The 15,205-nt window shown below is 37.4% G+C and overlaps 3 protein-coding genes across 3 annotated transcripts; 1 reads left to right on the forward strand and 2 right to left on the reverse strand.

Moving 5' to 3' along the window:
* Positions 1 to 810: 810 nt before the first annotated feature.
* Positions 811 to 2,871, forward strand: LOC132189852 (Photosystem II reaction center PsbP family protein). The gene is made up of 9 exons (XM_059604666.2): positions 811 to 1,054; positions 1,145 to 1,251; positions 1,368 to 1,433; positions 1,531 to 1,611; positions 1,690 to 1,772; positions 1,873 to 1,948; positions 2,315 to 2,433; positions 2,554 to 2,598; positions 2,716 to 2,871. Exons 1-9 carry the CDS (start codon positions 840 to 842, stop codon positions 2,740 to 2,742), a joined length of 819 nt encoding a protein of 272 aa, XP_059460649.2. The 5' UTR covers positions 811 to 839; the 3' UTR covers positions 2,743 to 2,871.
* Positions 2,872 to 3,518: 647 nt separating this feature from the next.
* On the reverse strand, positions 3,519 to 7,012 carry SWI3B (switch subunit 3). Its single transcript, XM_059604665.2, has 6 exons — positions 6,740 to 7,012; positions 6,194 to 6,633; positions 5,178 to 5,588; positions 4,295 to 4,433; positions 3,818 to 3,945; positions 3,519 to 3,739 (listed from the first exon to the last, which is right to left on the reverse strand). Exons 1-6 carry the CDS (start codon positions 6,957 to 6,959, stop codon positions 3,566 to 3,568), a joined length of 1,512 nt encoding a protein of 503 aa, XP_059460648.2. The 5' UTR covers positions 6,960 to 7,012; the 3' UTR covers positions 3,519 to 3,565.
* Positions 7,013 to 8,984: 1,972 nt separating this feature from the next.
* LOC132189953 (RNA-binding (RRM/RBD/RNP motifs) family protein) lies at positions 8,985 to 13,725 on the reverse strand. The gene is made up of 8 exons (XM_059604810.2): positions 12,788 to 13,725; positions 12,328 to 12,451; positions 11,418 to 11,547; positions 11,094 to 11,130; positions 10,736 to 10,973; positions 9,882 to 9,989; positions 9,698 to 9,796; positions 8,985 to 9,549 (listed from the first exon to the last, which is right to left on the reverse strand). The coding sequence occupies exons 1-6, from the start codon at positions 13,016 to 13,018 to the stop codon at positions 9,895 to 9,897; spliced, it is 855 nt and encodes a 284-aa protein (XP_059460793.1). The 5' UTR covers positions 13,019 to 13,725; the 3' UTR covers positions 8,985 to 9,549; positions 9,698 to 9,796; positions 9,882 to 9,894.
* Positions 13,726 to 15,205: the final 1,480 nt, after the last annotated feature.

Below are 15,205 nucleotides of genomic sequence, written 5' to 3' on the forward strand. Positions count from 1 at the left end.
GAAAGAAAAAGACGGAAGCAATGGACAAATTACTCTTTTGGCTTTAATCCACCTTTTGCTCAGACATGTATTTTTATTTATTTATTTATTTTTCTTTTAAGACATGATATGTCAAATAAAAAAATACTAGATAAATTTTTTACTCTAAATTTAAATAAAAAAAATTAATTCAATTTAATGTACCAAATTAATGTTTATCATATATTTTTAAATAAGTATTATTAATTTAATTTGAAATAAAATTTTATCAAAAAACGTATTATTAAAAATAATTTATTTATTTTTTAAAATGAGTCATACAAATCCTACCATGACAAGTTGAACTACCTTAAATATCCAATAACAAAAAAAATAATGCTACCCTTTTGCATTGATGATGTGGCATTGTCGGGTTCCTAATTCCTTGGACATGAAATACATATACTTAAATAAGTACGTATAAAAATTCCTTATACTGACATGATCATGGTGACATGTCCAGTATAGATAAGTACTTAAATATTCAACTCGTTAACTAGATAAAATAATAATAATAATAATAATAAAATTCAACATTTTATTTTTGTGTTGATTCGAATTCTATAGTAAATTTCCAATAAAACTCAACAATAAAGATGATACCTATATATTTTTCCTTTTTTTTTTTTTTAAAGTGAATTTTGATATAAATTTAAAAATAAAAAATTAAATTGGTTTAATTTAGTATATATATATATTTTAGTAATATTAAATTAGAGAAATTTGCCCAAGTATAATTTTAATAAAACATTGTCCAAAAATAAAAATAGAAAAAAGAAGGGCTAAAAAGTGGATATGGCCGGGAGGCATATCTAGAAAGCATGGCGTCTGTTTCCTCACCGTATCCATTGTCGCTGCGACCTTCCATCTGCCACTTCACAGCTTTATCCAATAGGAAAGGTCCACGAAATCCGAATACTAGTTTCCATGTTCTGGCGCGAGACATAGCTACTGAGGCTCTTGGTTCGGTTTCTTCAGGTACAAAACATAATGTACTATGTTGCAAGAACAGCCAACAGCAGCACCGAGAATCACGGTACAAGAAACCAACATAATAAGTTTTGATTGTTTGTTTTTCTTATCTTTTTGGGTTCACTTTGTAATTGATTATGTATCTTCTTGTCAGTTTTCGGGTACAAGAAGGATTCGGGGCAAAAAGAAGGGATTTTGTGCTTCAGATGGCTGCTACTGCAACTTTTCCGTTGATCATTCCAAATGCATTGGCTGAGAAGGGTGAAATTCCTGTCTCTGCTTTTCCCATCTCAAAGTTTGTACTTTTCTTTCTGGGTTCTTAAAGTTTGTACTTGATACTAAGTTATTGTTCAAATTCAATATCATATAAATTTCAGATGTGCCAGAGAATTTTCGTCTTTATACAGACGACGTGAACAAGTTCAAGATACTGATTCCTCAAGGTGAACAGTGATTACCTTTTTTTTTTAAATTATGTTGATTATGGTTTGAGTAGTACAGGGTGTGGTTGTTAATGCAAATGGGTGATTGTTTATGCAGATTGGCAAATAGGGGCAGGAGAGCCTAATGGATTTAAATCAATTACAGCTTTCTACCCAGAAGAGGCATCAAATTCAAATGGTAGTTTCCTGATGGATCCATGTATTCAGTATTTTATCCCTCAATATTGAAATGAAATGGCTTAATGGGTTGCCTCAGTCAGCGTTGTGATTACGGGGCTTGGAGCGGATTTTACCAGGATGGAGTCTTTCGGCAAAGTCGATGCTTTTGCTGAGACTCTGGTGGGATTTTACAGAATCTATTTAATATTTTTCAGTAGAAAGCTAGCTTGTTCCAGCTAATTACATGCCTTTTTTTAACATGATAAATGTGTTTTAACAGGTTAATGGACTGGATAGAAGCTGGCAAAGGCCTCCAGGTGTGGCAGCGAAACTCATAGACTGTAAAGCCTCAAATGGTAATTGCATATCCTTTTGCAGCCACTCTACTTTAACAATGTAAATATATAGACTCGGGAATTTGTTTAAACCTGTCCGAAAGGTGCTCCTCCTTGGCTAATAAGGATGGATTCCCCTGCACCTGTTCGGGCCATGCCCGAATAGCCGAAAGCACCTGTCTAAGCTCCTGTCTGACTAGGTGGGTTTTGGGCAAATCGGATAACCTCTCACATGAAACTGTCCATTGCACGGCAGTATTATAGGATCGAATCGTGATCCCTTGGCTAATGGTCTTAAAAAACAAGACCTAGACACACATACATTCTACATATATCTTTCTTTACATGAATGTAATTATTTTAATTTTTAATTTCATTCAAAATCAGGGATTTATTACATTGAGTATTCGCTACAAAATCCTGGTGAAAGTCGCAGACGTTTGTTTTCAGCAATTGGGATGGCATCCAATGGCTGGTACAATAGACTATATACTGTGACAGGACAGGTAGATATGGCTACATAGCCTACATTGAAGTCTTTGTGCTTCCATATGATTGGCAGTGTGTCCAAGGCGCACAATGCACATTCAATACTAGGTACTGATTGTTCAAATATTTTCATGCAGTTCATGGAGGAAGAATCAGAGAAATACAGCTTCAACATTGAGAAGGTGAAGTGGCGTATACTTATATAGTTCCTTATATATATAAAAAATATCTTTTTTCCAACATTAAGCACATTCAAGTGAAATGCGTCTCTTATTTGGTTTTTTTTTTTTTTTTTGCAGGCGGTAGCATCCTTCAGGTTTATTTGAAAAAATACTAACTAGAAGATGAAGATTTGGTTTTGTGTTCTTGCTCACTAGTTTTGTATATCAAACATGTTGCACCGAAAATTTGTTTAGATTGGTCCCCATGAATGATATTCAAGTAAATTCGATGTATTCAATCAACCAGTTGCTCGGCAAACAGATTGCTATATTAAATACACGTTCTCTGCAGATTTATCTGCTTGGGATTGCACTGCACCCCAACCCTTTCTTCCAATAATGACATTGGTGGATTTGGATACATGAAGCAGCGAGACTAGAGAAACACCAATCTTGAGTTGAGGCATACACGAATAGTGAACAATCAATAAACTTCAGTGAGATTGGCGTACACGTACACACCAAGGATGGGCAAATTTTGATTGAAATTCCACAGTATTCACTTGCTTAACCCTAATCCAACCAAGGACAAGATAGGTCACTACCCACTTAAACCCAGAAATTTGCAATCTTTCACATTTGCAATCTAGTCAGTAAATGTGAAAGGATTTCATATAAGACCCACCTGCCTAAATAAGTACAGATCCTAAAATTTGTTTGGACAGGTAGACCAGTATTAACTTTCTCATATTTTGTTATTCGAATTGTTAACAATTCAAACAACAAAATTGTCAAGATCTCTATCCTATTATTGCTTACTTAGGTCAAACAGTTTTGGGTAACAATTCTACCCATAGTGGAAATCTATAGTGGGGGGGAAGGGCATGTGGTTTTGCAACTACTTCAGTTGAGCAGATCCCATTGGTAAGTAAATAGACAGCTAAAGCAAAAATAGATGAGTATATAGACATTCATGAATAATGTAACATCAATCTGTTCTCATATTCTTTTGTTCCATTCGTTCTTCAGAACTTTTATGAAACAAGAGGGCAAGCTGATCAACAAAGAGCATGTTCTTCATAGATTCCAATTGCTGCCATTCTTTCTCCATCTGCAAATCTAGATCCTCAAAACGAACAAGCTTATTTTGTATTGCTTTCATCTGCATTAACTCCTAATTGTCAGCAAATTATGCATAAGGTTACAGAAGCATATAAAAATGACAAAGAATCATGCAAACCTGCTGTGTAATCTCAGAAATTGCTCTCTCCACATCCAGCTGTTCCTTCTGAATCTGTGAATTTGCTTCTACGAAAGCTCCGTCCAATGCATTCTGGGTGGTGTCGCCATTAGATGCAACATCAGCTTCTGCATCAGAAATAAGCCATTAATTTGCAGAAAGTTTGGTAGTCTCAACATTGGGATATTCCCCAACTAAGGTTCTGGGTAGCACTTATTTGACTATTTAAAAGGCATGTGAAGGATGTCCTACGTTCCTGAAAGTTGCAAAATGGTCCCCAATTGACCTGTAGAGTATCCTTGCAAATCAATTGGGTAACACTTACTGAAATCCCTTAAAATTGAAAACTTGTCTACTTTGTGCCGATTACAACAGCAAACCACTAACATCCTAAACACAATTCCAGCCCAACACAGCCAAGTACGTAATCCAAATCCTAAATGATTAAGATAAGTTCCTGATCAGAACGACTTATACCTTGCAATTTTGTATTCCTGGCAAGAGTACCAAGATGCTCTCTATTTGCTCCATGGCCTACCTGAGAGAGACTCAAAACCGCTGCTCGGGCAGCAGCTTCTGCAACGTCTACACCCGCCAGAGTTGACAGAAATGCAGCCTGAGAAGTGTTCCAAGTATAAATGTCAAAGTTGACCTTTTGAAGATCTGAATTGCTTTCAAAAAAAGAAGAGTACTACCAACACATATATTTGGATAAAGCGGATTTAACATTCACTAAGTTGATATCAAATATAAATGGTTATAATTTCCAAGTGGACCTAAAAGATGATTTTGACTCGCCGGTCAACTTGGATTGATTGGCTGGATATTAAAAGATAGCCATAAAACTCACTCAAAAAGCCATAATCTCAATCCATCTGGTTGAGTACTGGATTATCTAGCTAGACTTCCAGTAGACTAAAAGTGTCTCTTGTATACTTCATATGTACCTGGATTATGCTTTTCACTCCTAACGTTATTTCAATTACTTAGCAAAAAAAGAAGTGAACCCAAGTACACCTGTACTAAATGACATGCCACAGACTTAAATGGTCATGATGAAAACCTTATAGGGAGGACCAAGTCTCTTATTATTGTTAGAGCACTTTATGTTCAACTTATTGAGTTTTCCGTGACTCAGTCTAAACCAACTTAACACAACTCTTTAGAAAGAAGACACCATTTAAATGCCTAAGCTTACAAAATGATGCTCATGAAGTAACCTTTGTTATGGGTGCAAGCATCATCCACTAGCCATAAATTCCTAATCCTAAGGTCCTGTTTATTTAAGTCGTAATCAGGTTCTCTGAACAAATAAACTCCATACCAAACACGGAACTCTGAAACAGCCCCATATCTATACCTGAGCCATAATTGGGTTGCTTGCATCTGCAAGAGGTGTAAGACGCATTCTTTTACTGGGGAATGATGCACCAGAGCTTTCTAAACCGCATCCAGCATCAACTTGATCCTTCACTGCATTACAATTGTTATCAACCTCCCCAGATTCTGGATATTTAAGATATTGCTCCCCAAAAGGAAGCTTAATGAACTGAGCGACACATTCCTTCTCGCTTCTTCCACCAACAAGTTGTGCAACCCTCTTCCAGTCATCACCATAATGCATAATAGCTTCCAGAAGATACAAAGTTTCTTTTTCTGTCCAATCTGCCTTCATATCTTCACTGATCTCAACCCGCCTGAAATCTCCAGAGTTGACACCAACCCGGTAGTTACCACGAACATAGCATCTTGCACAAAGAGTCAAGTCATACTGATAAACAAAGAGGGATTTAAAGGATCAGCCACAGTGGTGCCAGTGAATGAAATAGACTAGGAAAAAAAAGAAAAGAAAAGAAAAACCTTGAAATACTGAAGCATATAAGTGAGCATGCATAACAAATACGGCTATGAAAAAAGGGATCAGCCACAAACTGCAGTCTGCAGTAACAAATAATATCCTACAGGAACTTAACTATTTGTGATTTGCATCAAACAGGAATATGGTATTCACATAACATTTTTGACAGATGATGATGATGCCGAAACTCCTCTAACCCTAAATGTTTCCACATATACAACAAGACACGAGTACATACATAATATGTACCGAATTTTGGTGGTGTTACACTTATACTGAATTTTTAAAAAAAAATCTACATCGCGCAAGTAAAAAAAAGAAGAAAAAAAAATCTAAACTTCTAGTAGCGGTCCTTTCTCTATGCCATTTATTTATGAAATCAACAATCTTCACACATATCGAATTGAAATTCCCTTCTATACACACATATCCGAAATTTGCAACCATAAGCATATAACTGAGTAAAAAGCAGAAAACTTTTACATTGCCAGTAAGCAGAAAAACACACCCAAACTCACCTTATCACAAGCAAAGCAGGCAATGCTGCAAACGAGCTTGCACCCACTGCACACCACCTTGTTAGAACTCTCTCTATTGGAAGCCGCCGCCGCGGAAGACTCAACCGTCGCAGCAGCGCCGCCGCCGCCTCCTTTGGCGTCGGACTTACTCTCCTTGTCTTCCCACTTGAGCGGCTTGTTGTGCGCGGAGGGCGAGTAATTGACCAGACCCCACGCTTCCAGGAAATCGAAGACCCTGCGGATGGAACCCACGTCGCCTACCAGGATCTTTCTGGCGTCCGTAAAAGTGAGCTTCTTCGAAGGGTTGGCCCTGAACTGCTTGACGATGGAGTTCCTGTAGTACATGTACAACCCGGGGTTCTTGGAGTGAGAGGCAGTGTCGAAGAACTCCGGGACGAACCGGACCTCGCAGTCGTGGATTTTGCTCCATGAGAACCAACCTAAGATCCGAGGATTAAGCTTAATTAATTAATAAATAATTGACCCAGTACCACAATTAAAGATGAAAACTTTAAATGTTTTTGTTGGGTGAAAGAAGGGACTTACGGGAATAGCTGGGGACGTGGATGACGTCGGCATCGGAAGGCGGTGGATCAGGAGGCCTAGGGGCGGAGGTGGTTGTGGTTGTGGTTGTGGTGGTGGTGGTGGTGGTGGTGGTGGGAGTCTCGGGCTTGACGGGCAGGGGGGTGACGGGGCTCTGGGAGATAGGGGGTGGCGGTTTGGCTGGGGTTTCAGTGGGTTCTTTGGCTGGTGAAGTGGTCGCCATGATTTTGCCTCAAACTGCTCGGAAAGAGAGATAAAACAAAGCGGCGACTTGGAATTGGGTTCGACGAGAGAGTGTACAAATGGTTGGGCTGGTTTTGGGAGTTGTCATTTCATTATCTAAACCAGGCCCAGCCCAGGATCTAACGGGACCTAGATTAGAAACTCCTCCGACAAAATGTATTTTGCCTTTGACCCAAGAATACATCTTCATGAAAAATAAATCGCCCTCCACCTAATGAGCTCCCCACAATCTCATTTTTATAGAAGAAGTTGGTACTGCAAACCACCATTGGTCCAAAATTCACTAATACCAATCCAAAATTTAATGACAATTTTTAGTGCTACATTAAGCAGCGTGCACTTGAGAGTATGAAGTAGGAGTGTATGTAGACTAATAATATAAACCACGTTTATCTCACAATAAGTAGTCATAACCAACCCTTGGATTAATCCTTACTGAAAAAAAAAAGAATTATTTGATTAAGACTTTCACAACCGCATTTGAGATAAAAATGTTATATATATATATATATATAGAGAGAGAGAGAGAGAAAAAAAAGAAATGTTAGAAATCATACTTTTATTCCATTTTATTGATGTGACGGTCTCAACCAACCATTGGACCAACCCTTGTTTTTTTTAAAAAAAATGAATGACTGATTGGCAATGCCACATCAGCAAAATGAGATAAAAATATGGTGTATATAGTTACTTGTATAAATAAGGTATTATTCTTTATGGATCACGCTTCAAATGGTTCCAAGAGCCCAACACTTTATGAAATTATAATTGTATCCTCATGGTATGCTTTCATATAAAATCAATAAATTTTGTACATGTTTTTCTACGGAACCCTTACAACCAACCCACCCCTTTTTATTTTTTATTTGTACAAATGATCGATTTGGACTTAACACAGGAGTATTGTAGAGGAATCATTAACAAACTTTTCGTGTACCCAAGAGATTAATTTGATACAAATCTAGTTAAACAATTTTTAAACTGAATTCAAACTGTTAATGATTATTATTATTATTAAAATTGTTTATAATAATACATTAATACTATTGAATTTGAGGGTCAGCAATTCCCTCCGAACCAAAATAAGTAAGACCAGAAATGAAGAAACATGGCCGAAAGATATTGCCAAAGGCTTTAATTGTTGATTCCACAATACTTTTCACACGTTGTTTGTCAATGCCAATGCCAGTGGAAGCAACCACAGCTGTGTTCGATAATGCCACCAAAGAGACAAAGAACCGACCTAGCAAGTCACCTACCACAATTATCCCGGGGCCACTACGTGCAAAATCATTTAAGTGTCTATTGGGAGCCTCCACCTATGACGTGGAGAGTCTTATCCTTGGGTGAGAAAATTGGACGTGGAACAAAGTTTTCTTCTTTGAAATTAATTAATTAATTTTTTTTAAAAAAAAAAATTATTCAGAATGCATATAAAACATGTCAATTTATTCTGGGAAAGGTGCCAACCCATCAAAACCGCTCACAATGACAAGAAATCCCCCCCCTTGCAATCCAGAATGGATTATAGGGGACCCTGAACATAATTAGGTACTTGTAAAACCGTATGTGTTATCTCAATAATCCAAAGAAAAATATAATGTGTTGCAGAATCATGGGTACTCGTGCAAATTTAAGAGAAGATATTAATCATCTCTGATTCCACTTGTCGAGGTTAACAGGACAAAGAAATGATTATGACATAACATGATGCCGCCTGAGCAACATTCTCAATAAACAGCTGGCAAAGAAAACGAACTGTGGACATAAAATCCTACACTGTATATCTAGCTTGCACGTGCTGGGGCATGCATAACATCATATGGACAAGATGAGCAAAAGAAGAGTTGAAAGATTTTCAATTTGGTCTATACCTATATTCTTTCTATCCCTTAATAAAAAGGAAGCAGGACCCTTAATGCTCCTTACAGAACTAGGCTCGAGTAACATTAGCTGAGTTAGAAGTTAATTAAAAAAAAATTATGGTACGAAAAAGATAATATAATGACCATTAATCCAACCTATATATTTAGGAACTTGTATAGTTGCCTACCTGCTGGAAGACACGCCTTCAAATCAGAAGGAATATTAGTACACACAAAAATTGTTCTCAAATAGGATATGACCTGTCTCCATGTTTTGAAGCCAGGTTCTAAAAATCGTCCAAGATGCAGGAGTTGAATTTTTGAAAGAAAAAAAATCCTAGCACTAATATGCACAGAACTCAAATCACATTTAAATACAATGGACCCAACACCACACAGACCACCAGAGACTATCTATACACCCAAAATGCAGGGGCTAGACTACAAAAGAATCATATGTTGATTCTAAGTGATGATTTTTACAGAGTTTTATTCCTACATGGCTGCTAGAAACCGATTCCAGCACCCATCAATCCATGACTGCCTGCTACTCATCCAGAGCAGAGGCATTATACGAGGGTTTAGATACACTAGGGTAAAGGTCCTAAAGGAAGAGCAGCCCGCATCTTCCACATCCCTTCTCCGCCAGCTGGAGCGACTCAGACATTTGATTTGACTTCTCTGGTGAGAATGACTACGTACGACCTGCACAATACGAAAGTGATATAAGAACACCTCCGGCATAAATACTTCAATTAGAGACTAGTAGAATTTGGGATGTGAAGTCTACTGTAATTGGGCTGAAGAGAATCAAAATAAATCATTTGCAAATACTTCAATTTGAAAATCGTACCTCTAGAATGCAAAATATATAATTTGCAAGGCTAGATCCGAAGCCCGCCACTCAAGTAGCAGTTCCGCTGCTCTTAGTCCTGCTGCAATCTAAGGATACCTGAAAGCAAACAATAGTCTCCAACAATAAGATCATACAGGTGGCATGCCGCATATATGGGCATGATCATGTATGTGGCACTCACCTTGATCAACCCCTCACCCTGTTTGGTCAGAACCGCTACCTTGCATGTACTGAGGAGAAGGAGCAGGAACCATAAACTGTGGTTGTGCTGCAACAGGCGCTGCTATACCTGACAAGACAAATGTACTTACCCTAATCAGGCATATACAATGTGCAAATCTTGATAAGAAATTTAATAAGCAAGTGTCATTTTGAGTTTGACTCTCCCTTTCTGCATCAAGAATGGAAGACTTGCTTTATTGCCTCATTTTTGGTAAACTCTTTTGCTTTCTTCAGTTTGACCTCCCTACCTTTGTCCTATTTTAATCATTCATCTTTATCCACACCATTATCTCATCTACTGATCATAAGTCTAATTTTAGTCTGATTCCATTACCATTTACACAGAATTTAACTTTATCCTGGATCTTTCTCAAACAGATTCTCAAGATTCCCCTCAAACAATTACCTCAATTCAAGGTGTTTTACAACCTTTTGCATTCTCATTTAATTATCTTATCGATGGTACTGATACATATGCTATAGAATACAACATTTGGTATATCAGTTCAATAATAAGTTTTTTTCCAGTCTTTCTCAAACTGTGCGGCTTCTATGGTAAATTGCTGAATTAAACATTAAAGGCTTGATTTTAACATTGTGAGGTTCATCAAGAAGGCTCGAGTAACATAGAAGAACCATTCAATTCAGCAATAAATAATTGTTTTGCAAAGAAAAAGTACAAAGGAATGTTTTCTGGAAAATTGATAGCAGAGTAAGGATTAAAACTTTCATGGTGTAATTCTCTTTGGCAAGTGCAAGTGGCTATTCATTCTGTTAAGTAACAAAGACTAGTTTCTAGGACAAAGAAAGTACCTGTAGGATATGGTGATTGAATTGTAGGCATAGGTGAAGTTGTTATTGCATTAACACTAGGTCCGCCAAATTGTACTATCTGATGACCAGGCATAGCATAACTGGGCACTGCCGCATAACCATGACCACCAGGAATAGTTTGTCCGAGCTGTCCATAAGGATAGACAGCAGTGTTAACTGTCCCAGGTACTCCATAAATCTGATAGTATTGCTGACCTGCATAAGGGTTGTAAACACCCTGTGGGAAGAAATACAACACAAAAAATTATTGCAAGAAACATGCAGTATAGTCCCATTCTATATAACTCCTAGAAAATGTAGGTTTCAATTACTGCCGAAATTTTGGACCAAATCTGACCTGTGGATAGACATATTCAGGTCCATATGCTTGATACCTGCAAGATAAAACCACCATTGAAATTTTTTTAAAAGATTAGCACTAAACCAGGATATTTGGATGCACATATCGACTATAAATGGCAAATATAGCTTGGACCCTTACATGAGATGAACAACATACAACACCATTCATAACATTGAAATGACCATGGTTTCCCAAGTAAACCATAAGTTGAATTGGCCCCTATCCTACTGATGAGCCATCTCATGCAGGCCTAAAGAATAAATCAATTAATACTGAGACAATCTAAGCAGACTATTCCCTTTGAAATGCACAACTTACCCATAAGGAGGATACATCAATCCTTGTTGGTAGCTGTAAGAAACTGGTTGCTGGTAGCCAAAACTTCCCATATAAGCCCCCCGGCTGGTTTGCACATTTCCAATGTACGGGGCTGCTGGTCTTAGACGTCCTATAATAAGCAAACGCATAAAGCAAAACAGAAGAAATAAAAAGTACTTAAGAAGATAACAATTATAGATGAATAAAAGGGCCCAAAAATTAAACTGACTGAAATTAAAAATGAAACTAGCTCAATTATTTTAAATTTTTAGTATTACTTCTACATTTAATAAGAATTAATTTTTCCAAAAAAAAAAAAAAAAGACAAACAAATTGTCGTGGAGGCACTTTTATTGCCGTACCAACTGCTACTTCTTGCAAATTCAAAAGGCTTGCAGAGTGGCTTGAGCTTGATAAAATCAGTGTCCATTTTTTTAATAAGTAAAATCAGTGTCCATTTGAACATAGTAACACAAAGTGCATGCCAAATATTCATTCCCTCAATAACATAAATCTGCTATGCATTACCAATAGGACCAACAAGGCAATACCCCCATCTGCATATTTACTTTGAAGAAAAATGCAAACTCAATTACATTCACAGCTATGCCATAATGAAGTCATCAGCCAATAGGTCATATTTAAGTAGGGTAGTATCCCAACTTGTGATACACAGAAATCAAACCTTCGATAATAGATAACAAACTTAAGTTGAGTACAAGAATGGAAAGGTCAAAGAAAGTTAATCCAGATGGCAACATTGTGAACATTTTAAAGTGTACCAGATAACATACAGTCATGAATCTTCAAAATAAAATAAAAAATCTGACTCAAATATCTAATAATATGACCTAATAGTGAAATCACCAAAGGATAACTATTAGGGCAAATGCCAGCAAAAATAACATACCATAAGGCATAGAAGGCCGGGGTCGCCCGAGCGAAGCCAAATTACAATTTGCCCGCCTGCCATCAATGATTGGAGTCGGATCAGCACAGGCTCTCCTAGCAGCCTCGGGGTCGCGAAAAGTCACCTAAACCCTCCATGTAAATCCGAACGAAAATCAAGTCACTCAATAGTCAAACAAAAAATTCCCCATTGACACTGAACAAGGAAGATTCACATACATTAACTAGCGCAAATGATATATACATATAACACCAATAAACTCAAGCAAGCACATATCGATAAATACAAACAGCTGAAGCTTCCAAATTTCAAAGTAGCATACAGACAGCTCTGATCAATTCTAAGATCATCACGTAAAACGATTATAATTGACATCTACGTACACTATATACTGATACTCATTTCATAAGAAAGATATAAGATAGCAAAAACCCAGAAACTGATAACAATAAATACTCACAAAACCATAGCCTTTTGATCGACCAGTATTCTTATCAGTGATCACGACGGCTTCTAGAATTTCACCGAACTGCTCGAAGTACCGTCGCATAGTCTCGCTCTGTGTCTCCCAGGCCAGTCCCCCGACAAAGACCTTGGTATAGGTGGTATCACCAAAAGGGGAATTCAAGAACTGAAACCCGGAACCAGAACTCGATCCCGAACCCGGACCCGGAATCGACTGGTAAGCCATGAATGACAAATTTCAAGTGATAAAAGAAAGAAACCCAATTGAAGTTCAGATAGGAAAAGCCCAAGATTCTGGAAAAAAGACGATCAAATAGGAGATACTAAAGTCGACCCAATAACCAGAAAGCAGCATATTAAAGGAAAAACCCTAGAAAAACCCTAGATGTTGACGACGAGATATCCTGGGAATCCATATAGAATTTGGAAATGGAATCCAAGAAACAGGAGGCGGGGCTAATCGTGAATGAGAAGGAAGAGATCGGAGAGCACAGTAATGGAGGGAATAAGCCCCAAAGAGTCGATAATAAACCAAAAAAATAAAAAAATAAATAAAAAAGAGGGAGAGAAAGTAGAAAGAAAGAAAAAAAAGGAAACCCTAGAATAGGGGAGGTGGGGATGATGGGCCAAGGGGTCGGTGGTGGGATTGGATGATGGAAAATAGAGAAAGCATGGGCTGGGCTACGAAAAGGTGGTCAAGTCAGAGACTGTAAAAGATTCTTGGTGTATTAGTACTAACTAGTATTAGCACTAACAGTAGCAGGGAAGGGAAAGAAGAGAAGGAATTTTGATTTTCCTCTTCTTTTGGTTTCTTCATGGGTGGCGTTGGAGGAGAGAGAGGGTCATGATTTGCAGCGGAGGAGGGAAGGGAAGAGAAGGAAAGGAAAAGAGAGTGAAAGAGAAGGGAAAAGTAGGGTCCCTTTTGTCTTCCAGAGTTCTCAAACAAAAGCCGACAGCTTGTGGAGGTTGTGGATGTGGGACCCTATATCATCATACAATGTTTTCCCCCAACCCAGAAAAAACTCTTGTTATTCCTCTCTCTCTCTCTCTCATCTCAAACAGTCCGTAATCCGTTAGCTTTTGCTTTTGCACGTACTCATAACGGAGTCCAGCACATACAAAGGCCAAAACGGACCTAACACCGCCGTGTTTTGCTGGATTTCCCGTTGAATATTCATTTCTTTGTCGTTGCAAAACATTATGGTATTTATGAAAACACCCACGCATTCATTTAGCCTAAGGGGGGGACTCTTTGCTCTCATTCCAGTATGGTGGGTAATTTTTTATGTCGTTAACAAATTTCATATAAATTTAATACAAGATTAGTAAATTAGAATTATAGAGTTTGACCTATTTAATTAAGTGGATTGAGTTGAAGTTAATATATATAGTTTTATATCAATATTTAGACACTACCCGAACCCAAACCCGACAAGTAATATTTAAAAACTTAAAATCCGAATGTATAACACAAAATTAGTAAATAAGTTAAGAAAAGTAGTAAAAAATGATAGGTACGTGATGAAAGACCGGAGGTAAACTTGTTGCACTTTTTGGTTCTTCCATTGGATTCTTTCTAATCTACCATGATCTCCATCATGTTATATATATAAGCTTTGAAAAATAAGGTTTGACTTGTATGTAAATTAAATTTAATCCCTTAATTGTATATTGACCCCATTGAAAATTGGGTTTCGCCTCTTGGTACGTAGATATACAGAGAAGAAAGGATTGGATAAAGCTTGGGGAGGTGTCCGTGCAAGTATAGTCAAGAAAGGGACCCTCACTTTGGATGATGCTAGTTGTGACATGAATCATTATTTTCCTTCGTTAAACAGGTAGGTATGTTCATAAACTATTTCCACGAGCACTGATCACATGTGCTCAACCCCATTGTACTCATACAAATTATGCTACTTCTCATTTTCTACCCGTTGAAACATATACACTATTATATCTATCAAATTTAATCTTAATCATTAAACAATCCATCTCAATTTTAAGCAAAACCAACACAAATGTGTAGGTAAACAATAATCAGCTCAGACGATTGATTATCAAAAATTAGGTCTCGACAAAGTTGTAAAACTATGTATGAAAATTTACGTCTATTTAGTGTCGGAAGGTTAAAGAAATTGTTCACCTAACGATAAGAAAGTCAAGGACCGAAATCCTGATAAACAGCATCTGTGAACCGTAATTATAACGGTCATAGAATAGTGAGATTCTTTATCAGGTAAAAGTTTTTGGATTTGCAAGATGTGACTTGGCTCTCAAGAAAGCATTAATTTACGTGTTTATTGTAATTTTGTTTTTTTTTTGGTGAGATAGTGATATTATAATCGGAAAAAAACAAGAGGGTCACCGTCGGCCGGTTAGTGGGTACGCAATAGAGACATATGCGTAACAAGGT

This window comes from Corylus avellana, chromosome 9 (assembly GCF_965113065.1).
Source record: "Corylus avellana chromosome 9, dhCorAvel1.hap1.2, whole genome shotgun sequence".
In the NCBI taxonomy this organism is placed as follows: Eukaryota; Viridiplantae; Streptophyta; class Magnoliopsida; order Fagales; family Betulaceae; genus Corylus; species Corylus avellana.